This window comes from Coffea eugenioides, chromosome 6, assembly GCF_003713205.1.
Source record: "Coffea eugenioides isolate CCC68of chromosome 6, Ceug_1.0, whole genome shotgun sequence".
NCBI lineage: Eukaryota > Viridiplantae > Streptophyta > Magnoliopsida > Gentianales > Rubiaceae > Coffea > Coffea eugenioides.
Genome location: NC_040040.1, coordinates 15,687,675 through 15,713,875, shown reverse-complemented (window position 1 = coordinate 15,713,875; position 26,201 = coordinate 15,687,675). Strand labels below are relative to the sequence as shown.

Below are 26,201 nucleotides of genomic sequence, written 5' to 3'. Positions count from 1 at the left end.
TTAAATTGCATGCATGGCTTCAGGGGAATGCTTTTTGACGAGCAATCAAGTCCAAGAGTGATCAAGAAACAAAATTCTCAATTAAAAACTTCAGCAAGTAGAAAATGGACCCAAATATTAGAGGTGGCAAGCGTAAATGAATTGCTAGCTCACTCAAAAAACAGGAAAAGGTAGACTAAAAACTAAAAAACTTCGTAGCAAACGAACATAAATATATTGTCTGCCTAATTTGATTAATTGGAAACAACCACCTTTACATTCCAAGGTCCAACTATAATAACTCTTCTCATCTCAAGCATCGTCTCCCTAAATCACAGGACATCGTCATATATATTTCAATTAGGATCAAGCAAAATCAAGTTATATGTACAAAAAGCCAAAGCCCTTAATTACTAGCTAGCAATTAAGCTGAGCACCATTCATCATAAGGCAGCCTGTGGACCTTGAACTTGTAATGGTGGAAACGGAACCATTTGAGTCAGCCTCGGCTTGGCAAGAGAGAGTGTTGTATTAGCAATGTCAGCAGTGGCTGCCGGTGGAGATGTGACGTTAGTGTTGGCGGTGGAGGTGGAGGCAACGCGTTCACAAGAGGGACACATGGTGAGAGTGGTGGCAGGGAGTTGCATGTAGAAAGGCTGGGAAGATTTTAAGGCTCGTAATTCTTGTAGCTCCTTTTGCAACCTCCTATTCTCTTCTGTCAGTGTTTCGCAGCACCTCTTTAAATACTCACAATCTACTTCTGTCTGCTTCAACTTGGTCCTGCATTCCTTAAATGCCCTAAATTACTTTCCAATCGCCATAACAATCACGAGGAACCTCAAAAGAATTGAAGGAAAATCACAAGGAACATAGACACACAAATGGGATTTCTTTAAAAATACAACTATTTCACTCGATAAATAAATAAAATGTTAAGCATATCCAAATTCGAACATGTCAAACTACTACTATTTAAAGACTACGAAATGAGAATTGGAATGGCTATGAGGCTTTAATTAGTTACTTACCCCTCAATTTGAGGGACAGTTGATGCAATGAAAGCAAGTATGCATAACAAACAGAAGAACCATCTCATTAGAAAATCAAATAGTTGATGCAAAGAAACAAAATCCATTTAGTTTGTAGGTTTTGAACAGAAAATGATACTTAACAGTTCTTACTCAAGCATACCTTGCTCTTCTGTTCTGGAACCACACTTCTACTTGGCGAGGACGAAGATTCAATTGCTTTGCCAAAGCTAGCTTTTGTTTCTGCAAAACATTTATTTCTATTAGACAAGCTAGCTTTGGCTTCACTCATCCAACTAGAACTACCACCTTCATTATTTTTGTTAAGGGTTTTGTTGTTGGGATGGGGGGTTTTGAAATCAACCTATTTTACGTATTTATATTGGTTTGGTTTAGTTCTTTAATTATACTGAAATATAATTTTAGAATATATGTTCAGAGGTCTTGAGCATGATCTTGAATAATGGTCTTATTTTGTAATAATACTACAAGTAGTACTACTATTCTTTACATATGAATTGTGAAGTAAGTAGAATCTGACTTACTGGGTTGAGGGTATTGTGTTCTTTGAAGCTTTCTTCAAGAAAGGCAGACTGTTCTTTTGTAAGTCTAAGCTTTTTTCTGGCCATTCCATTTTCATCTTCATCACTTGCTCTAGAAGAAGCCATCCCTCCTCTAATATCATTCTCTGCTTCATTCTCTGATCTTTTGTTTGATCTTGATCCGCTTCTGTAGATTGAAAAGTCCATCTGGAAAGATGAGGCTGCGCTGTTTGGTGAGGACAGAGCTGTGGTCCCTTCCTCGCCGCCCTTGTCCACTCCTAATGATCTCCGGTTCACGTCCACCGCCCTCGTGAATCCATTGGACGAACCCGGTTCGGCAGCTACAGTCACTGTTAAAACAGAAAATATGTCAACATAAATAAGGCTTGTGATCAAATCACCTGCAATACAATTTTCAGGCCAAGGAAATCTAAAAACCATCTGTCAAGCGAACCCTGGAAGGCTTTACCCCTTAAATTCTCGAATCAGAAGGAATAATCTGGAATAGAAACTGTGTTTATTGTTCTTGTTCACCGGTCTAAACAAAGAGAGAGAGAGAGAGAGAAAAAAAAAAGAAACTTTTCTTAGGGAAAAATGTTAATCATGCTGCTAGGTGGTAACTTCCTAGTCTTTGAATCGGACTATCAAATTAGATTCTCTACTTCCATTTCCCCTACTCAGCTCAATTCTTCATTTCTATTCCTTCCCTTGTAAAAGATTAAAAGAAAAGATCTTGATGGAAAGATGGAAAACAAAGAAGTTCCTCGAGTAATATTATTGTTTTCCTTTGAACAGATACCACCTTGAATAATAGTCATGCTACATGCAATATAAATTTTCCGAAAATATTTGAGAACAGGTGGTTGAAGTATTTTTAGAAAGTTTTTGAAGGTAAAATTCAAGTGTTGAACCAGGCAGGAACCCCAAGCTAGAAAGGCAGAAAACTCCAAAACATCAAACAGTGAGAAATTACAGTGTTGTGTCAGCCAAGAAAAACTGAGCTGGGATGAAGAAGTTTGACTTCTTGGAACCGGAGAGAAAGGAAGTAGATCAAGCTGAACCGGTGGATCTGATGACCCTCTTCTTTCACCATCACTTTCTCTACTATTTCTGCTCTGATGATCACCACCGCGATCAGCAGCACCCTTTCCTAAACCCATGCAAAACCCTAGATCTCTATTCACCATTTTCTGGGCTTTGTCAAGAAATGTAAAGGGTTTTGGGGTGTCACCTAGGCTCAAAGCTAACTCCATGATCAGAGAATATTTTCAACAATGATGATTGAAGAGAAAAGTAAGATATTTTGAACGACGAAGCTGTTAGGAAGAGACCTGAAGAATTTAAAGATGACACCACTAGTAATATAGAGATATATCCTACTCCTAGCATGACCAAAAAAACAAAAAAAGTGCTTCAATTTTCGATTGCCTCGTTTGCGGGACGTAAAGATTGACCGACAAATTCTTGTTGACAAACGCACGTGAATCTATATAAATACACAGCGGTTCATACCTATGACTTTTAAATCCCTACATATAGTACTGTGCTCAATCTCCTGCTGTAGGTATGCGTTACTATGTGCTGTGTGTGAAAGAGAAAGAAAGAAACGCCCAATTATGAATACCTGTGTATTATCTAAGTAATCAACTGGAATTGTGTTATACTGCTGGCATAGTTTTGTTAAGTCGCTATCACAGTAGATATCATACTTGGAAGAATAATGCAGGATAAGAGTAGTATCTTTTAAGAGAGACATGGATATGGGGATGTTGATGTGATTTATCAAGACAAATTCTAATAAATGAATGATGGGGTCGGTAACAAATTCATAATTTTACTTCTTATGTGCTCTGTGAATGGGGTGTAGAGATAGAACTTAGAAGGGGTATATTCTTGATATGTTCTAGTGACTGAAGTAGTGAATACTGTAGTAATGTTTCACCTTTTTATCTCACATATATCAAATTGTTACAGTACATTTTTCTACAAAAATTTATAAAAATAGTAATACAAACGGAAATATTTTGCTATTACCATCTAGAGTTGTTTTTGCAAGATTTTGCCTTTGAATTGTTGTGAGGGGAAAAAAATGCTATTGAAGTTTCTCATATGGATACGGAAACAAAATTGACTTGAAGTTGATGCAAGATGATTCCATTTTGATTTAATCAAAGCTCTCTACAGGAGGAAAGAGTATGACCGTCCATTTAGTATTGAATGTCGTTGTTAAGATCTGATGAAAATTCTGATGCAGAATGTTAAAACTTAAAAGGGAATGGATGTGAAATTTCAAGTAATGCAATGTCACAAGGTGGGACTACCTGTGACAATAAGTTATTTCACTTCATCAACCCATCTCATAATAGCACATTAATCAATCGAAATAAATGGTAAACCAAATAGGGCCAAGTCATTATGGAAATGATATATAAGATGATTAACTAGTGATCAATATTATCATGCTTTAATGAAATGTAAATCCAATGATGTGAATATTCATTACTGGGGTATTTAACTTGTTCAGATATGGACAAGTATAGGGATTGATGGTAGACGATCGAGTATGTATTTTTTTTTTTTTTTTAAAAAAAACTTTTTAATTGTGAAACTTGTTGCTTGTGAAACATTTGTAGTATTAGAAAAATTGTTGTGCGTACCAGACTCTCTCCAAAGAAATTTTGGCACAACATTTAAAGGTTCGACAAGAATTCGAGGCTTCAGTTGTAAATAAATATGTAGAAACTATCTATTTTCTAGAGTAGAAAGTGGTATTTCTAAAACTTGGAATAGTGAATGCTGGATTACCGCCCTATACATAAAATTTCTGAAATTAATCGTATCGTCTAATTAAAACTATTCATTATTTGTGTTTCAAAGAGAAGAAAAAAAAAAAGAGAGGAGGTTTTCATTTCGAGACTTTATCTATGCCATGTTGCTCAAGAAGCTGACTTATCAGTAAATAATTGCCCGCAGTCCGAAGAAGACAATCAATAACTTAGATTACAACTACAACAAACTTTGACAAGGCAACCCCAGAAGTTGTTCTTGCATGCCATACGAAAAATCAAACCACATAAAAATCCAAAAAAAAAAAAGGAGATTGTTTCAAATAAAAGAACACATTTTCGATTATCGTTAAACAAAAGCACACACTTTTGGAACAAAGGTTACAAGCAGGTGTGAACTTAGAAAAGACAGCAGAAAAGTATGGTCGGATTATGACGAAATTTGACCATAACTGCCACCCAACCATATGTTTTAAGTTGAGCAGACAAACAGACCATGTTTTACTATTCCCAGGAAAGTAGTTTTTGTTCATAATGAGTCCTTGCTACCCCTTCATTTGGTTCTAGAACTGGCGTTTAAAGACTGAATTGAATGAATCATCACATCCTTGATACCACCCTTGCTTATCATTAAAAGCTTCCCTGACCTGGGTATCCAATGTCTCCTCCATTAGTCGACTCGGATAAATATTTTGTTGGACTATTGGGGTGGCAAATTGTTTAATGAATTTATCAAATATTTTTTCATTTTATCAAAAGGATAAAATTCCCCCCAATAATTGGCAACACATTGTTATTAAATTTTACATGTTTAATTATTGTACGTATCTACTAGAATATGGTCATCATACTTTTTCAACAACAGTAGCATCAGAAAAACATCTAATGAAAGCTATATGTTGTATATTCTAGCTGGATTTACATAAATATCAAATTTGTTTCACCATATATACCCATAGTGTAAAAAAAATAAAAAAGAACCATAGTAAGTTATTCATCGCACGTAAAGTTTTAATAAACCAAACATATAAGGACTAGAACTGTTACCATAATTTTTTTGCCCTTTTTGGTCTTGTATGTAAGACGTAAACCATTACAAAAAACAATGTTGGAGCCTTATATATATACATATATAAAATAAATGTCACTTAATTGTTGAGAGCTAGCATTGGTCATGTTTGGGTTGGAAGTTTTTTTCATATATAATTTTGCACATACAATGTTATAGTAACGCACTTCTAAAATACTTTAAATATAATCTCAATATACTTAACAAAATAATTCTACCATCTCTTTCTTCCTCCACCCACCGCTGCCATCACCACCATTATGTCTTCCCTTCTCCTCTTCCCTTTTTCTCCCCCTTCCTCAGCATCATTCCTCCCTCCTCATCTCTCTAGCACTACTGATAATGCCTCCATCAACTCTACCTCTATTGTTTGCACCACTGCCTACTCTTCTCCCTCATCCTCTCTCCTCCCTCTTTTTCTTTCCCGTCCCTTCCCTTTTTTCCCTTACACTTCCTCGCCTCTTTACTTGTGGCCAAATTTGGTTGCAATGACTAGTTTTGGTCGTGACCAATCTAAGAAGAGGAAGGAGAGTGGAGTAGGGGCACAGTAGTACTGTTACCTATTGGTGGTGGCTAGGGGTGTGTATCGAATTCGAAATCGATAATTCGAAACTTTGAATTCGAAATTTTGGCATCAAAGAATCTCTCTAGCATTAAAAACGAATTTGAAATTAAAATAAAAAATTCCAATTTAAAGAACCCTATTACCGAATTCGAACCACATTCGAAATATACGAATTCAAAAATCCTGAATTCAATTCCGATTTTCGATTTACTAATTTCAAAAATTCTGAATTCAATTCGAATTCGGTCAATAAATAAAAAATTTTCAATTTTGCACACCCCTAGTGGCGGCTAAGGGAAAGGGTAGAGAAGGGGGTGCTAGGTGGCTATAGTAGGAAAGTAAAAGAAAATCTTAATAAATCCCAATAAATTTTTAAAATTTTAAAGCAATTCCACTATACATTTATAGCAAAAGTGTTTAATATACAAAGTTACAATAAAGTTTTTGAAAACACTTAATCCATACGGACACATTGTTTCTCTTTGTTTCGGAAAGGAAACTCAATTGATACGGCTTGCACAATGATAAAAGAGTATTTTAAAATAATTTTGTTAATGCAAAATTTTTTTTTAAACAACTAACATAAACAATGAATGAGCATCCAATGTAGGAGCGTGAAATAATGAGAGTCATACATTATACCTGTGTAGTGTGTTTTGCATCATGACGAGGATGATGATGATGAAGATGATGATATAGATAGGGGAGCCTTGGTGTCATTTGGAGAGAGGGATGGGGGGCTATGTGAATGGGGATGTGAAATTAAAGTGTTAAACAAGTATGGAGAGTAAATGAAGACCAGTGGTCCAACGCGCATGCGGGTGGGCTTTTGAAGAAGAAGAAGAAGGTCCTAAATTAAAAAACGCACCTACATGAAGGTGACGCGGTCAGATTTGTCATGCTTTTGGGATCATTGCAATTATTGAACTCATGCAGGCTTAAATGATAGACTACTGCTGACGACTTAGATACTATACCATCCATCGATGAAAGAGACAGAGACCAGAGGGAGATAAAGAGTCATGAATGTTCTTTTACGAATTAACCAGTAATAAAGACGACATGGAATTGTATTTGATGGTTGGAGGAATTGATTTAGGGTTGAAAAAATCAGTTGGAATCCTCTGTGTCACTACTCGGCGTCAAATTCAGTGTCAATTCCATTTATCACATGATGGTAGAAGAAATTTAAATAAATAACACATGACAAACTAAATAAATAGGACACTTGGCATAAATATAGAAGTGACACTGAATTGTCACTGGAAAAGTGGCACTGAAGATCCCGTTTATGAAAAAACAATTCATCCATTCGATGCTCGCTCGTGTTGAGTTCAGCTCTATCAATCAGAAACACACACAGTTCGAATTTTGTTCGCTGACTAATGAAGGTTAGATTGAATAATATTTTGTGTTCGACAAAGTTGTTTTAAGCTTGGTCTCGATTACTATAAAAATCTGATATAAACATGTAACAAATTTAAACTATTCGAAACTTACTTAAATAAAAGCTCGTTTGGATTTCACTTGATTAAGATAAATTAAAAATTTTGAACACTAAAACATACGATTTAATTAGACTCAATTACACCACCCGTAATAGGAGTAATTTGGTGGCCTTGGCAGGTAAACTCATTACCAGACTTCACCTACCCTCATAACATTACAGTTTAGACAAAATTGAATTGGGTTCTGATACACTGGTATGGTATTAGGTGTGCATCTTAAATGGAAAACAACAAAATGAACTGTATATATGTCAAAAAAACCAGTGAAAATATGCTATACTATAATTAAATAAACAAGACAAACTAACGGTTCTACTTCTTGCTCTTTTTTTTAAAAAAAAAAAAAAATCTTTTTTATATCCTTTATCGATAACTTTTTCATTGTTGTAAAAAAAAAAAAGAAGATTTCCCTTACATTTTCACTTGCATTGTTTAGTAATACTCCTAATCTTAATGGATTTTGTGAAGGAGATACTTGAAAACAGAGGTGTCAAATTCAAAATTCCCTAATCTCAAGGTGCATTTAGTATAAGAAGAAATTAATTACACACACAAAAAAGAATATATATATATATACACGCATAGGAAAACCACACCACACGAATCACCGCCACATCTTGACAAGGTTGACAACAGCCCAACAATCCTGGCCCCCATTCGCCCGTTCCAATTCCAACCAAATTCGCTTTCCGCTTTTTCGCTTTCCATCCATCTCTCTTTCAGCTTTCTCCTCCGTTCCCCCTGATGAACAGGTTAAACATTTTGACAATCATAAGGTTTGAACTCCGTAAAGCGATTTGGTCAAGCCATCAACACTTTTACATATAATTTGTTTAATTGCGTAATCATTGCAATGTTATTGATGTATATTACCAACAACAACAGTACGCAGAACTAAGATACATACATACAATAATGTATGTATTATCAATGCTTAAGTGCCTGTTTTTGTGAGGTCAGTTTTGTCTAAGATGAATAATCCCAATTATCCAGTTAGTATTCTGAGAACGGTAGCAGTAGTGTATTTTTTTGCTAGATAATGCAAGTAGGCAACCACAAAAATAGCAGTCTAGTCATGCATGAGAAAAGAGACGAGAGAAAGAGTCCAGGTTACAGTGGCCTGTGTGAGAAACAGAGAAAGGATTGATGAGCAAAGTCGAAGAGGGATGATGACGTTTTTCTCTGCAACAACAGCGCTTTCAACTGAGTTAGGCAACAGCGTCAGTACCAAAAAATCATAGACAGAGTAACTAAGGCTAAGGCTAAGGCTACTTCTCTACGAGGATGAGGAGAGCTATGGGATCCACTTTGACGGGGACAGCTGCCACCACCCTCAGCAGACATATTCTTCCCTAGCAATCATTTGTGCATCCCATCTCCTTATCGACCCCCTACAAGTCAATTTGTGTAGGACTCCCCAGACCATAGAATTAGTTTAGAAGTAGATTTTTTTTTTTTTTTTTTACTTTTCCTTCTTTAATTTATTTTTTCCATTAGGATGGTTGAAAATCCCTCTATGACCTTGGCTACGCAATTAGACGATTATCAACTCGTTTAGGTGAGTTGGCTTTTAGCTAGAGAGGTTGAAAACCACCCCCCCCCCCTTCTCCCCCCTCTCTATGTTAATCGACTCAATTAGACAAGTTGACTTTTTAGCTAGACGTGTTGGATGATCAAATCCCACAACTTAGACTTAGTTTAAAAGGTATTTTAGTTCACTCTTTTGATATGAAGATAGTTCAATCCCTTCGTGTAAATTAGTAGTTATCTCCTTTTAATTCCCTCTCCTCACAATATAAGAATAGGAGTGAAAATAGAATAATCGTTGTTGTGTCAATATAAAAACAATATGCAATAAGACATTTTATGTGAAGTAATTTGGGCTAATTTAAGAAATATATTTCATGTCAATCATGGTAGTCCGCGCTTTACAACTGCGTGATTCAGTACATTGGCAACAAACGGAATTAGAATTCAAGGGCCATTTTCCTATTATTTTGTCAAGCATTACTACTTGAAACATATAAAGCAATTTCCCTCGTGCATAATGTCAGAGTTTAACAGTACAATTGAAGCACATGAGACAAGTATAGCGATGCCTCCTTTAGAAATTAATAAAAAGCTACATGACACAATACCCCCAATAGGCCAATGGTCAATAGGAAGGTATATTATAATGACTTCATGTCGTCTTGATTTTAAGTTTTGTAACATGCTTTTCAAATTCGTTTACCATATCTTTTTTTTTTGTAAGTGTTAAAATTTCCTACTTACACGTTCTTCTCCTACCATATCGCTCTTGTATTTCAGTTAGAAATACTTGCTTTGGCTCTATATTCAGTAAATTAGTTTAGTAATTTCAAATACAATGATATATGAGGGAAAAATGAGATTTAGGCAAAATTTTTGTAGTACTATAAAGTCATAGACAAAATGGCTCATTGCAATCATACATTTAACCCTTACCAAACAAAAAAATAAAAAAAAGAAGAAGAAGAAAAAGAGGATCATGCAGTTGCCATATAAATATATCTTTAGGGATATTAAATTCTGATGACGCGTAATTTACCCATTCAAGTGTGCTACGCTTGCGTTTTATGCGTTTATTGTTCATGGGGCTTGATGGTTTACCATTGATCATACACCACATGAAAAAGTGGAATTATGGAGACTTGATTGTGGTCTTGTCGCTTTCCTTCACGAGTTTTACCCATTTTGTCATCAATACAAACTGGCTTTCTTGCATAAATAGTTTGGTTACTCAATGCCCATAGGAACCACATTTATTAAGAGATTAGCATTTACAAAAATTATTACGATAGCATTTTTTTAATAATATGATTTATGTGAGATAAAAGGATTATTGGATAATGTGTTTGTAATGTGAGTATAGATATTATATAAAATAATAATGTATCTAAACGCGCTGTATTATCTGCATTTTGTTATTAATTTACAACTGATCAATCAAAATAGGGATGTGTACCCATGACCTAACTTAGTTGTTAGGGACATTGATCATCGTTGATTAGACTCTCAAATACTCCCCTCTTCCTCTCTTATAAAGTTTGGAATCTTTCCTTTAACACAAAAAAAAAAAAAAAAAAAAATTCAAGATAGGGATACACATGCGTCCCACGATTAAGTTGATAGTTCAGGACTTTTATATCCATTTGAATTTTGTCTACAATCACATTTAGGTTTAATTCCCTACCGCTCAACTAATTTTATTTGTTACTAGTTACCATGATTGTGATTGGATAAAGTATTATTTAAAATAATTACTGTAATACTTTTTTTAATATGATGTATGCGATATAAAAAAATAGTTTAAAATATAAAAAAATAAATTGAAAAAAATATTTATAATGTAAACGAAATATTATGTGAAATAATTCAGCAATTCCAGCAATCCAAATGACTTGTGCAACCAAACTGAATTTTTTTGTAAGAAGACATGATTGCAATTGGACAAAATCATCTCATTTTTTGAAAATACATTGCCAAGTCCCAACTGTAGTCGGAGGAATAAGCTAGCGTCATTCATTGAATTAATTAGCGGGATAGCAGAAATTGAAAAAGGTGTGAGAGAAGTGGTGCAATCAAACTATAAGTAGGGCTGTCAACGGGCCGGGTCCGGGCCGGAATTCATTATTCCGGACCCGGACCCGAATTACTATGCCGGACCCGGACCCGACCCGTTTACCCGACGGGTCTTTTATTCTATGTTCCGGATCCGGATCCGGCGGGTCCGGCGGGTCCCGGATCCGGATCCGGGTCTACCCGAACAAATTTAGCAAAATTTATAATTTCTAATAAAAATGAAAAAAAAATATATTTGTAAACTAATTTTTAACTAATGCAAAGAAAAAACCAAATAAGAAAAGAAATCAAATTAACTTTATTAAAATACATCACTCTAATCAAATTATATTGATAAATATATATATTTAAAATTATTAATTCATTTATATCCGGATCCGGGTCTAATACGGGCCGGAATACTATATTCCGTATCCGACCCGTTTTTTTGTTTGACAAAACGGATCCGGATCCGGATCCGGAAAACGGAATTAAATCCCTACCCATACCCGCAATAATTTCACGGATCCGGTCCGGATCCGGGTCTAGACCCGACCCGTTGACAGGCCTAACTATATGATTGCTTTGAAAGCATGGGACACTAATCTTTACTAATTGCCGTACTATTGTTAGAATGATAGGAAATCAACTCAATTTTTTCTCTAATGGGGCGTACATGTTTTTCTTGCTTTTGAAACTTGACCTAACTATACCTCACACTAAATTATGCTAGCAAATTGCGCTTAAACTAATGAGTCCAAAAGGTAATGATTGTCAATCAAGAATCATTGCAGCATTTGATGGAGGACTAATTTTGACTTTTGATCTTGATTGAAGCACTAATTAACCTTCTTCAACATTGCAAATTAATCATCTCCACACAAAACTTGCCGTAGACCATTTTCCTATCTACTAGAGAACTTTTGTCCTTTGACCAACAAAAAAATCCTCATCATAATGGGATGATTTCAAGGTTGGCTAGTCATGCTTTATCAATCTTCATTCATCATCTTTATGGCTTGATCTGATGGTCACATCAAATCTGAACATCTGAACGGGATTTCCGAGATTTTATTTGATTAGACGTTTGCATATTCGACCCGGTTTGGCTTGTATTTTCTTGTTCTTTTCTACTCCTCCATAGGAGCGAACAGTTTAGCTTGCATAGGAAAGGATCTCCAGCTGACTTTGGGAGATTTGGTTCAGTCATGCATAGGCCCAGTTGCAGCAGTTTTTTAGCCATAGCCATTAGCAATGTATAGGTGCTATGAATAAAAACCCAAGGCTTCTCGAGCAGGCAGCTTTAGGGGCCTATGAATCTTTTGTCAGCAACCTGAGATCAGATAATTTTGTGGCAGAGACAGCAGTATAAGCCTTGATTACAAGAAACCGTATGGAGCCGTTGCCCCTAGTCAAATTGTGTACAGTCCAGTGCAAACAAGGGCTGTGGCTATAAATCTGTTGTCTGCAAATTGGAGTAATTATTCTGCGGCCATTTCTCTAAGCATCAACGTTGGTGGCTTCTTGTGCCGTAGCACTTAAGAAGTCAGTTCCATGGCATCTCTCCTGAGTCCTGACTCCTGAGAGGAAAGCTTTTATGGGATCACTTGTCGTTTTCTTTTGAATTTAAGAAAAAACTGTTTCAGCTAAGTCCACTAATTTACGGTTATGGTACTTATTTCGCCATACATCATCTACTGGAAGAATCAGATTGTACTCAGATCCTTCGTCGGAAAAATGCAAAACTTCACTGGCGGAGTATGATAGAATGGATCTAGGGTTGGTATAGTGGTGAATTTGTAAGGTTGTTATATTCTTATTCAATAACTTGTTGTCCTGTGGCATAACTTTGTTTTACTGATAAATTTTACTGTGTATATCAATTTAGTGTATTAATACTTAACGGTTTATTTAAGTGTATACTAAATTTTGAAAAAAAAAAAAAAACACTATGACCGTACATAGCTGCATAGGTCAAAACATGCATGCTCGAAAGTTTCATAAATCCGATAAATGAGATTGTTTAGCAATGCAACAGATGACTTTCAGATCCAAATATCAGCCCTTTTGTGCAAGTTTGTCTAAATTCTTTTGTTTCTAATGCTTTGACAAGAATATACTTGTCGAAAAACAAATGCTGTTTCAAAGCAAGTTCAGCATTTTTAATCACTTTGGTGTTTTTTTTTCCGCCTTTGAAAAAAAAAATCTTGCTTGCTTTTCTTAATGTCAAATGCACAAATCTATCTTATGTTGTCACAAAGATCATGTACATACTCCTTCCATGTTACCTAATGTTGTGATGACTTTGTGAAAACCTGCAGTGGCAACAAATTTCAAAAGAAGTACTTCAGTTCTGTCCCTTTGAAAATGAACCTCAGTTAATTCGATGTCTTTCTCACGTTAGGTCAAGCGGAGACTTGAAGTGCCAGATTAAATTATTAGTGCTTCAATAATTGTTTAAGATCACTTGATTTGGGGGAAAGCTTGAAAAGACAGCTTCTCATGCAAACCCTATCAATAGAACTATCGTTTTTGTTCCCTTAGACAGACAAGATGATTAGGTACTTGTCATGCTCTTATAATTGATCACTTCTCTAATCATAATCATTATCACATGCACGCAATGCCTTTCGCTTTTGTGCACTTGGGATGCTTCTTGATGCTGGCAAAGAAAGGGACAAAATCTCATAGAAATGCTTCATGTCATGATGCTGATAATATACGAGACATTCCCACCAATTATTATGGGTTTATTATCCTGTTGAATGGAACACTATAGAGAAACATTTAATGAAAATGAAAACAATAATGGTTTATATAGAATGTGAAAAATGACTTCACTTAGCAATTTTCTCCAAGAAATAAGGATGGAAATTACATTTCTCTTCTGATTGAGCAGTCCAATATTCCAATGACTTGATATAACCTCACAGCAACATCTTGTAGGGTCAAGGCATGATGAAGCCAGATTGCCAACCAGGTTATGGCCTAAATCGATAGTCCATGCTACATGAAATTAAATTGCTGCACGATAATATTTGTTCCCAAGATTTTAGCTAAATGATTGAAGACCCGTGTAGCCAAAATCGTTGCATTCCATGAAAACAGCCCATAAGGATCTAATTTTTGAGATATAATGAGGAGTTTGACTAAGTTCGCTTGGAAGAAACGCTTAGCCATTCTGATGTGTGGTGAATCAATCATGGAGTATTCTTCGGCCAGCTTTTGATGCCCTTTTCCTACTCTCAAAGGCAGTGTCTATTTTCTCATTATTATTATGATTACTTTGATAGTTGTTGTTGTTGTAGTTATCGCCAATATTATTATGAACTCATTCTCATGTCATTTTCAACACTAATGGACAGGGACGTACACAAATACTCAGATGAGATATACCAAACACAATAAATCTCTCTGTTTATTAGTAAAGTTTAACTACAATGCTGTCGATCATTAGCAGCAGTAAGAAAATATTACAGACTTCGTCAGTTTATTTGATGATAGATTTTCCTTTTAGGTTGTTTGATGATAGATTAGTATAATTATCTCGTGACTTAGATTTATCACTTATTTTGGTAATAGTTAAGTACTTAACCATTTTTTCCCGCATAAGCAGGCAAGTTTTATTGGTCCAACCACAAGTGCCTTTTACCCAGTTGGGAACCTACTATCAGGTGCTAAATCCAGTATCAATCCCACTTATCATGTGAAAATAAAAAAAATTTAAATAAATAACACATGACAAGTTAAATAAATAGGACACATAGTATAAATATAGAAATGACACCGAGTTGCCACTGGAGAAGTGGCACTAAGGATCCCATGTGCCTTCTACTATTAAGTGATGTAAAACTTTGTGACCAAGAAGACCTTACTCTACCGATTAAGGTTAAGATCTTAGAATTTAGAGGTCTTAAGTTATGATCCCTCTTCTCTTTTCTTACTTCTTAAATCCCATTCCTCTTTATTAAGAAATTTTTTTTAAAAAAAATGAAAACTTTGTGAGAGGGACACAAAATTCATTAGGATTTTGTCAGAGTATGTAATTAGAGTAATTAACTGGATGGAAAGGGAGGAGGAAGTGTTAGTGAGAGCTCCAGAGTCGAGGATCTCCCACACATTTAAATTAAAAAAAAAAAAAGTAAAAAAAACTGGATGGAAGGGTCTAGAGTGGAGTAAATGCTGGATAAGGGGAGCCCGTGCCTACACTCCTACACTGATCAACTACTAAGTGCTGCATGACCCACATACCAGATGGTGTTTAAGAGAGAAATGGGCCTAGGAGTATCTAGACCCAGCATAGTCCAACATTTTCTGCAGCAAACGTAGCTAAGAATTTTGTCTTGGGCCGGATGCCGGAAATCGCCCAAAACTCGACCTACATCGAGAAAGAGAATATTCTCGCTTTGTTTTTTGGGAGACAAATATCAATATCTTTTTTTGAAACAACTATCATACATAAGAGTAAAATTTTATATAAGTGTCCAAGAAAACACATCATTCCAATGCACCCGGAACTTTTGGTGAGAGCAATATACAGATAATAATCGCCTTTAAGAGCCATGCAGCGGACGTAAATTGAGTGTAAGAGAGTAAAACATGCTATGTTTGGATGAAATATGTTTCCAATATTTTGTTTTGAGAAAATACTTTTTATCCACTGTTTAATCTCACAAATATGCTTATCGGCGAAAAACATTTGCGCGTAAGTTTCCTAAAAACACCCGCAAGACCATTGCTTAGAAAGAGACATGTTATGATTAAATGTTTGATTTCTTGACAAGTTGAGCAAATTTTCAAACCTAGGTTGGTTATTATGCAAACCTTGTTCTTGGTGACATATATAATGGCAAATTAATGCTTTTAAGGAAAAGTATTATGTTATGAAATAAAGAAAAAGACATACTTAGTGTCTAAATATAGATTGAACTTGTTCATTTGCATGTGTTATATATAGGGTTCGTGTGTGATATAAGCAAACGTTAGAAAAACAAAAGAAGTTGATTCTTTTTTTTTTCTCAAATGAAGAAGATCAAAGATTTGAATAATTAATAAAGATGATATATAAAGATACACTAATAAAGTTAATTATCTTAATTTAATATATCATCTAATAAAAAGAAAAATGAAAAACTATATGTTATTTACAACTAGCGGAAATGAAACGATTCTTTTGACCATATTCTAAATTTTGAAGGCCCAAAATAAAATTTAGGTTTTCCTTGTAAATTTTGTTGAGATAATTTCGTATAAAGTAATAAACTAGCTCATTTTGATTCGGAGCCAGAAATAAAAAGAAAGTAAAAACTACCTTATTTCGACAAACATATAAGCATAATTTAAACAAAATTTAATAGTTCTTGGTATGTTGGTTAACAAATATTCTACGTATCTTAATTGGAAAAGTAAATCAGATCTGTTATAGAGGAAGAATGTCGTTGCAAGACAAAAGAGTAGTGAAAAAGATTAACACGGCGCAAAAAAAAAAAAGATCAAAATGCAATTTTTTTTTTTTTGTGTATTTGATTGGATTAACGAAAAGAAAAGTCCTCATCAATTATGCGCCTCAACTAATAAATACTATCTCTGCCACAGAGGACCGATTAATAAATATGTTTAACTGCTTATTCTACTTTTGTTTATGTATAGGGATGGCAATGGGGGCGGGCACCCGGCTCTCGGGGCGGGGGTTGGGGCGGGGGGTGGGGCGGGGGCGGGGGGGAATTTTTCCCCCCCGCTTAGAAACGGGGCGGGGGGCGGGGGAGTATACCCCCGCCCCATCCCCCGCCCCGCACCCGCAAAAAAAAAAAAAAAAAAATATATATATATATATATATAAATATATATATAATTATATATAATATGTAAGTTAATTAGTTATAAATTTATGATAATGATATTATTAGTTAGATGTATTATATAGTGTATATTAGTTTATGTAATATAATTGATATTATCAATTATATGAATAATTATACATGTCTACTAATAAAAATTATTAATTAGTTATACTAAATTTACTAATACATTTATACTAAATTTCTACTTACACTTAATAGAATAACACTTTTTTCTCAAAAAAAAGCACAAACACAATAATGAATTAGTGATTGCATTTGTACTAAAAGTGAAAACTTGATTATTTTAATTATATTTATTTTATCATATTGGATTGTATTCAAATAACTTCTGTTTGATTGTTTTTATGAGTTTCAATTGTAAAATTACAATGAATAATAATTTAGTGATGTGTTGATATTTTAGTACTTGATTATTTATTAAAATTTAATTCTAATAAAATTATATAATAAAATTTTATTAACCCCGCGGGGGAAGCGGGGCAAGGGCGGGGGGAGCAGGAAACGGGGGACGGGGCGGGGGACGGGGGGAACTAATAGGCAACGGGGCGGGGGCGGGGGGCGGGGGAGGGGTCCCCCGCCCCAACCCCGCCCCGTTGCCATCCCTATTTATGTATTGAGATTCGGCATCATTGTATAGTTTGAAGTTGCCGAATAGTTCCCCTCTACGGACTGCACCCTTTGATTGACGTTTACAGTACCCGTTCCATAAAAGACACAGAATTTACATCCAATATATATATATATATTGACTCAGTCAGTCTTGATTCCTTGGTTGAACGTTGGAACAGTTCCAAGACAAAGTTGGAGAAGTTTTCTTGACATGATGATTGTCTTCAATGCTAGAGCGGGCTCTTGCGATTGCGAAGACGATGTTGCAACAACTATATCTTCGGCAACCACACAGCTGTATCATGTCATGTGTAGTAGTACTTGCATTAAGTGTTTATAATTGTGAAAATAACAATAATGTGTATTTAGATAGAAGATTATTCGGATAATTTTTCTTTTTTTTTAACACAATATTGTTACACTTTTCACGACAATGATAAAACTATATATGATTGATGAGATAAAAAAGTTAATTGAAGAAAAAGTATTTATGATGTGAAGTAATCAATTTTTTTTTTTTTTTTTTACAAATAGTGCCCTATCAGAACAGGGAGATTGTTGTAAATAAATGGATTTTGTCCCACATTGGAAAATCAAAGAGATGGTAACTAAGATGGTTTCGCGTTCATGAGAGGGAAGCTGAGTTGGGCCGAGTTTTGCTCTTCTTATGTCTTACAAGAAGTAAAATTTACATTTACAGAAAAGGAGGATCATAATTTGCTCTATCTTTCTTATTACCGTGGATAAAAATAAAAAATAAAAAATAAAAATGTTGGGAGTCAGTCCAATTCCGTGAGAAAAAAAAGTAGGGAAAAAAGCGAAAAAATGAACTCAAATATTAGTGGCCATCTGAAAAGTCAAAAGTAACCAAGGATTTTGTTGGGAGTATATAAAACATTTTTTTTTTTACTGTATTTGTGTGTTTGAAGTGAGTTTCCTGCTTAAATTACGAATAAGTCAGAAAACTTTGTTGTTTCTTCTTTCGTACAAGGTATTGAATAAATTTGATAAATCTTGGGATTTAATTCATAATCAAAAAGGGCGAGGGACAAGGGATCTCTAAATGAATGAATCTTCGGACAATTTAACTTTAATTTGCTCAACTATTGTTCAACTATAAAAGAATTATAATTTCTACCTTCCATGCAATTAAGCTGTAAATTTAATGGAAATAATTTGATTTTTGTGCAGTCATGAAATCATTAAGTGGGATTTGTGAGCTTCTGAGTGGAAAAATCTTTTTACTTTCCTTGAAATCAATCTGCAAATTCTGTAAAAGGGTTTTAAGCTAACAATAACATCACAATTTACAACATAGAAAAGTAGTAGAAGTCGAACTTCTAGAAATGTATTTTGCTTGTGTTCTTTTTAATCATGCTTAATTGGTGAATTGATTTTCACTATGTGGATGTGCCGGAATTGCTAGTTCTTAAATACTAAAATGGCCCATGGACAGAGCGCCTGATAATCTCTCCTGTGTAGAACCAACTTGAATTACAGAGCGCTCTTATTTACTTATTTTATTTCCATTTATTTACTTTTTTTTTTTTTTTTTTGTTTAAAAAAAATCCAAACCTTGGAGGGGTAGGAGAAAAATGGATGGTTTAAAAGTTGAACTACAAACTTCATGACATTTTAGCTAATGTGATGTCTCTATGGATTAAGTTTCAAGGACACGGCATGTATAATTTCATGAAATCACGAATATCAACATATGCTTATGTAATTGGTAGGAATTCGAAACTCTTTTGGATTCGAAACTCATAGAAATAGAAATGACTACGAACTTGCATCCTTCAATTATGAATTATTCTTGGATTCGACACTCATGAAAATAGAAATGATCATGTTAGAAGAGCTTCCCCGCATCGCAGACGATAAGACAAACGCGGATACATGTGATTTATAAAAAAAAAAAAAAAAAAAAGAATTGCGAACAACGTACACGAAATTATACGTTCCCATGTCGAAGTACTTTTACAGGGAGAGCCATAGTTGGTCCCTGGGTCTAGTCCACCTAATTCTTAGGCGTTCCTCTTCCAGTCCTTGGACAAGTGTCCGAATTTGGTCAAGATCAGTCCAATCACCCTAACAGCATTTAACGCTTTATCATTTCACATAACCCAAATCATGCCACGGCGGTGTTTTACTGCAAGGTCATAGCTCATTCAAGAGTTAATTATGTCCTGGCCAAATGACAGAGGCTTTGGGACCAAGTTGAAATCCAAACAAGTTTTGCCACGGAATCTTTCCTTTCCCCTTATCATATTCCCACACAAATTGTGATTGAATCAATTTGGAAGAGATGCATTTTGTTTATGTTATTGTTTGTCCCCAGTTCCTTGCAGCTTCCACATGCAAAGGAAGAGAGAAAAGGCAGGGCTAGGTTCAATCCCTCCCACCCCCCAAACCTCAAAAAAATGTCAGGATACTCATATCTGACAACCTCCAATTTAGATACTACTAATAAGAACCCATATATAGCATATACTAAGCCACCACCCCAAATTGGCAGGCAGGATTACTATTTACTAGCTGAATAACGAATTGAAGCTAAGGGAAAGACAACTAGATTTTCACAATAAATGCACTTAATTTGACTCTTGTGCCTGAATCACAATTCCCAAAGAATGCATCTATATTGTAGGAGAGGCCAAACCTCAAGCAAAGTTTGAGAAATAGATGCCAAAAGGGGTGCTCTTCATGCGACGCAGACACCCATCAACACACACAAATGACACCATAGTGTAGTTATTAATGAGGAAACAACCCGGTGCCCTATTCCCCACTAAAGAAGAAATGAGGATTTTCAAACTTTATAGCATACATGCATTGATACCTGGAAAGATCTTAACAGATGACTATCAATTGGTCTGTATCTTCATAAAATTTGCTACAAACATGTACAAATTGAAACCACATAATAATCAGATTACTGCAACAAGGTCATCGACCAGGAATCCTAAACACCAAAACTTTTCAAAGTTTCTGTAGGTACCTCATCGCTACCAATGCTAAGAGCAAAGCTTAATATTTTCCAGAAAATACTACTATTATATTTATTTGAAGGCATTTTGATGTAGATAAAAGGTGACTCGAAACTGAGGAGGAGCAGCAGCGCAATATGAAAGTGAAGCTGAGGAGATCAAATCAATTCAAACTTCTACTCCTAACGCAAGTGGATCTCCAGTATCAAGATTTGGAAAGTCTTGATGCGTTGTTTCTTCTTCTGAATGAAAAAGAAGACAGGCAAGAATTCTCAGGAACAAGCCGATATGTAGTAACATAGAGGCACTTCCCGTTTTCAAACCATGACTTGACATTTAGCAGAGAGAATGATAGTCAACAGTAAAGAGGAGAAGCACAAATCAACCCAATCTTCTCCTCCTATGGGGACGTGAATCTCCACTGTCCACGTCTGAAATTCTTGAAGCATCATTCCTTCTTCTGGAAGATGAAGTGGAGAGTGAAACTGTGGAATCTATTTCAACTGCAGTATCTACTGTCTGACTCTCCGACTGTATGACAGCAGCGATGCTTGAGATAGAATCTCTATCATCCACTGGCAAAGTTTGCTCCTGAGTCCTATCAACGGGATTGTTACGGAAGTAGGATTCAACTAACCTTTCTGTAGAACTCAAGGTGGATGTCAGATGAGAGATAGCAGCTTGATTTGGATGTGATCTACGAAGCAAGAGTGACGAAATTCGTCCGGCTTCCCCCACCTCTGAATTGGTAGGACTGCTCTGTGTAAAGTCAACTACATCATCTGGTGATATTACATTATTCTGCTCTCTGCGCATTCCTCTTGATGTCAGGATCCTGTTGAGCAGCGAATGGCTTCTTTCAGGTGAGTCCCGTGAAGCATCAGCATTGTGGGAATGAACCTGATACAAATCATACCTACTGGTAAGACGCCGAATCATTTCCTCCATAGGAACAGTAAAAGCAGTCCTCTGTAGAGATTGTCTGAAGCTCTCAACACGTCGTGCTTGGGGCCTCAGGGGGATTTTCAGATTTGAATCATCCTCTAACTGTCGGGCATTCTTTCCCCGGCCATAGATTGGGGTAACAGTTTTCATGGTCACTTCCCCTTTACAAACTGGACACTCCTTGGCATCTGAGTGAACATGTAACCACCTATAGAGGCAAGGCCAACAAAACAAGTGACCGCAACAAGTCACAACAGGGTCCTTGGCCAGGTCCAAGCATACATTGCAATCAAAAAAGCTTCCTGCTTCGCCATTGCCCTTTTCATCATCATCCTTCTTTCCCAAAGCCTCATCTTCCAAGAACACATTATTGTTCTCACACGTTTTAACCACATCCACCGGTGCATCCTCTGCTGCAACACTACCCTCACCAGCTTGTAATCCACTCCCACCAATTAGCTCCATAGCAATGTCCCTTGTTTCAAGTGGCACTTGTAGTTGTCTCCAAACCGACCGCCACCGTCTTCTCTGCCTAAATGGTTCTATAGCCCTATTAAGAGGACCATCACCTAACCAGTCCTCCAAATTCATGGTCTCGTCAGGAAACGATCCCGACCTGGGCTCAGTATTTTCGCTAGAATGATCAATAGGCCCCAAATTGAGGTCAAGATTCATCCCGTCTCCCATCACAAATTTAACAATCCCCCCAAAAAAAAAAAAATCCTTCCTTTCTCAGCTCAAACTCAACGAAATCAGAATCCCAACTCTTTGCCCTAAACCAAAAAATCATCAACCATCTTCTTCTAGCTAATTCACCCAAAACCCTAACTTTATTTGATCTTACAAGGGAAAATTCAGATAAATGTCGACAAAATGTAATGCAAAAACTCTCAAAATTTTGATTAAATGGCCTCAGAAACTTTCTGGTCAAATCCTAACACAATTTAGCCAGAAAATATAAAACCAAAAATCCTTTCAGTAATATCTGCCAGTCAACTCAAGGAAAAATCTATTCTTTTTTTTGGTGGGTCAAAACCCTAATATTTGTCAGACAAAAGAGGGGTAAAAGATTCTGACCTCAGAAACAATTTTCGCTAATCTAACACAGACAAATTAAATTAACCACTTCATTACAAGCAGTCCAAAAATTAAAAGCAAAAAAAAAAACCCAATTCAGGGTTTACCAAATAAGGATATAAAAACCAAAAAAAAATTGTATAGACACAGAATAGAGAGAGAGAGAGAGAGAGAGAGAGAGAGAGAAGGACCTTGTGAAGGGATATGATGATGAGCTGAAGAAGCTTAAAGCTTACAGTTTGAGTGAAAATGGAGTGGGGTTTCCATATTGACTGTGAACAGGGATCCGGTCTGCTTGTGTGTGAGTGTGTGTGTTTTGTGATGAGATTTTGTGTGATTGAATAGGACACAGCTCAGAAACAAGAGGGCAAGAGAGAGAGAGGGGGGAGGGAATCAGCTGCATAGGCTGTGTACAGTATTGTTGGGTGTCTTCCAATCTTCACCAATGTTTGGGGTTGTAATCGTGCCATGTCAGCATTCAAGTGAGATATGGACCCACTTAGTATGTGTGTGATTGGTCCCCCACCTTTGCCTTTTTTTTTTTTATTTTTTTTTCCGCTATCCTCTTCGTTCTTTTTTTTATTTTTTTTTTAACTTTCCCACCTTATGTGTTTAATTATTTGAGCTTTTTTGTGTTGTTGTTGTTGTCTTTGGTTTTGGTGTGTGGTGGGGGGGGGTTGTCAAAACTCAAAAATAGTCTAAGAGGACAAAAGGCTCATACATTTCAAGGCTAGATCGTGCTAACCGCGCGTAATCAGCTTAAATAATGCGCTTGAGTTGGTAGTGGTTAATTTTAACGATAACATTTGTATAATATACTCTAATCTAGTCTAAGAGATGGGAAGGAGGGAAATTTTTAACTGACGTGAAACTCCTAGAGGAAATCACTCGAAAGTGACAGTCACAAATTTTGAATAGAATATAGATAACAAAACTGTTATACTACTGTAGTTGTTTTTAGAGCTTTCTTATCGAGGTGAGTTATATCGAATATTTGATGTTGAATCTTTATTCGTGTATATTATATGCACAAGAGTTACGAAAGAAATCACTAGTCGTTGAACATTGCTTGAAGGTGTTAGTAAACAGATAATTGCTAACCATACATTCTGTGCCCAATGAGCATAAATTGGACTCAAATATTATGTCATGACAGATAAGGAATGAAGCTTCTTCTTCTTCTTTTTTTTTTTCCTGGGGGTGGTCTAGATAAGGAATGAAGCTTTAGCTCAGATAAGCTCAACCCGATCAAGGCGAAGCTATTCCAACTCTATCCATCACAATGCTCAAAAATGAAAAAAAGAAAAAGGAAAAATCTCTATTAGACACATTATTCGATACAACAAATATAGTCATTTTTGTAATGCAATTAGTGATGAAGATTTTGTTGATACTAGTTAATTTTATCCTTTTGTTCATGCAATGTAGTTTGTAGCCATTTAATTCTAGATTTAAATGAGGATCAAACCTCCAACTTATAATCCAAACAGAGATTTAATTCCTTTTTGGTGTCCACTGAGTTAAAGCTGGGCGGTTTCTGTCCATTTAATTCTAGTTGTAGGACGAGCAGGATTGGAAATCTAATGCATTAGGAGGGTTGTAATTGGACCTTAGATCTGTGACCGTAAAAGAGCCCGGCTTTGACTTAGAGCTTAAGTCGGTAGTAACAATCCTAATCACGCAAGCAAAAACACATAAAAAAAATTAGAGCCTACAGGAATCAATCTTTGCTAGATTGAGTAAACAAATCATATGATACCGACGGACTCAAAGATTCATCCTTTCACGTTTCCTCCTCAATTGACAATTGTTGAACATGTGGCATAATTGCAACGTTGATTGTCCAATCAAGTGCCAAAGTACCTTTGGCTTCATATGTATTGGAGGGGCAACATCAGAATTGTCTCGCAAATTGAGGAGGGATGTTAAACCTAAATAACAATGTCCAAAGGGCAAAATGGCAAAAGATTGATTCTAAGGACTTTGATTGGTGCATGTTTTTGGTATGGAAATTACGCCCTTCCCTTCTTCCGCCCTTCTTTGAAGAAACAATACCCTTATTTTTTCCTTCATTTTTTTAGGTTATTTGTTTATAAGATTGACCAAATTCCACCCCACTTATTGAAAGGTGTTAATGAATAAATCCAGTCCTATATTGGTCGCAAAAGTATTTGAAGTGCTTGAATTGAACTTGCCTTCTACTTTCGTTTGGCCTCGTTTGTAAACTGTAAAGGCTCACCTTTCAATTGCTCCGGTGACTCAATAGTCAATAGCTTATATTCTTCTTTGCCATATAAAATACCATATGATGCATATGGAGGAAAATTTTGAAGATTAGAGAGTTGACCCAACCTTACATTAGGCACATTGTGGGGAATGGAATTGGAACAAATTTCTGGTTTGACACATGGCACCCCATTGGGCCATTGTACAAAAATTTTACAGGTAGCCTTCTCTATAGTCTCTGCTGTAAACCATCTGCTCCGGAATCAGAAATCATAGCGGATGGAAAGTCGAAATGGACCAGGGCAGGAACGGTTGTTGAAGGTTACGTGCATTTTGTACGTGGTGTTTGCACTCTGTAATCGTTTTTGAAAGTTTTGTGTATTTTGTATTCGATGTAACTCTGTTTGCATATGATGTAACTCACTTTCAATAACGTGTAATTTTAGAACAAAATTTTGTGAATCCCACACATGTTATTAAAAACGAAGTACAAAATGAGATCTGGACCATATAATTTTTTTTGTCAAATCTTGGCCATGAATGGGCAAGAAAGCAACTGTTCCTGCCCCTCTTCCCGTGGAAATGGCCATTAAAAAGACAAGAAACGGCAGAAGTGAAGAGATTAAAAGAAGCTGCACCTGACTGTTTTGTCCCCTCGATGGAATTTGAGGATCAGGTTGTATGGGAAGGAGGTACATCTGGTGAGTTCAATACAGAATCTGTCGTGAAGGTGTTATGTGGTTCGAGGGAGAAGATGGTGTGGGCAAAGTTGGTTTGGGGAAAAGGATATGTTCCCAGTATGCTTTTATCTTGTGGATGCTGTGTAAAAGGAAGCTATCTACCAGACATAGATTGCAAAGTAGGGAGTGCCTTTGCTATCCAGTTTGTGTGGGCTTTGCAACGGAGAGGAAGTGAGCATGAATCATTTGTTTTTCAATTGTTGTGTAACCAAACCACTATGGGATAAAGTACAGCATATGTGTCTGGTATTTCGAGGGGCTTATATGTGGGAAGAGGAGCTTAATTGGCCTGCAAATCATTGGAGATCTAATTCCTTTGCTGACCAATTGAGGAGGCTGCCTCAAGCTGCGACTATGTACCAAATCTGGAGGCTTAGAAATGAGGCAATTTTTCAATCAAAGCCTGTCGACGTTTCTGGACTTCTAAAAACTATCGTTGAAGCAGTATGTTATGTAACTAGTAGTTGGTCAGGTTTTCCACGCACACGACAAAATTGGGAGCTTGTGATGGAATGGTGGTTGGATTGGAAGTGTTTGTCAGAATAGAGGAGAGATACTAGTGTATATGATACGTAAATGGTAGTATGATTGAAGGGTGATTACCCATGTGTACAAAACTTTACTGCTGAGATCAATAAAAGTGTTTCTAATTTCCCAAAAAAAAAAAAAAACTTTGTACTGCTTTGCTGTTGGCATC

General features: G+C 36.0%; 2 protein-coding genes across 2 annotated transcripts; both read right to left on the bottom strand.

Annotated features, from left to right (window-relative positions):
• Positions 1-202: 202 nt before the first annotated feature.
• On the bottom strand, positions 203-2,855 carry LOC113775988 (homeobox-leucine zipper protein HOX11). The gene is made up of 4 exons (XM_027321055.1): positions 2,523-2,855; positions 1,553-1,899; positions 1,171-1,250; positions 203-759 (listed from the first exon to the last, which is right to left on the bottom strand). Exons 1-4 carry the CDS (start codon positions 2,800-2,802, stop codon positions 423-425), a joined length of 1,044 nt encoding a protein of 347 aa, XP_027176856.1. The 5' UTR covers positions 2,803-2,855; the 3' UTR covers positions 203-422.
• A 17,520-nt stretch (positions 2,856-20,375) lies between these two features.
• Positions 20,376-22,878, bottom strand: LOC113774624. The gene has a single exon (XM_027319197.1). The coding sequence runs from the start codon at positions 22,146-22,148 to the stop codon at positions 20,898-20,900; it is 1,251 nt and encodes a 416-aa protein (XP_027174998.1). The 5' UTR covers positions 22,149-22,878; the 3' UTR covers positions 20,376-20,897.
• Positions 22,879-26,201: the final 3,323 nt, after the last annotated feature.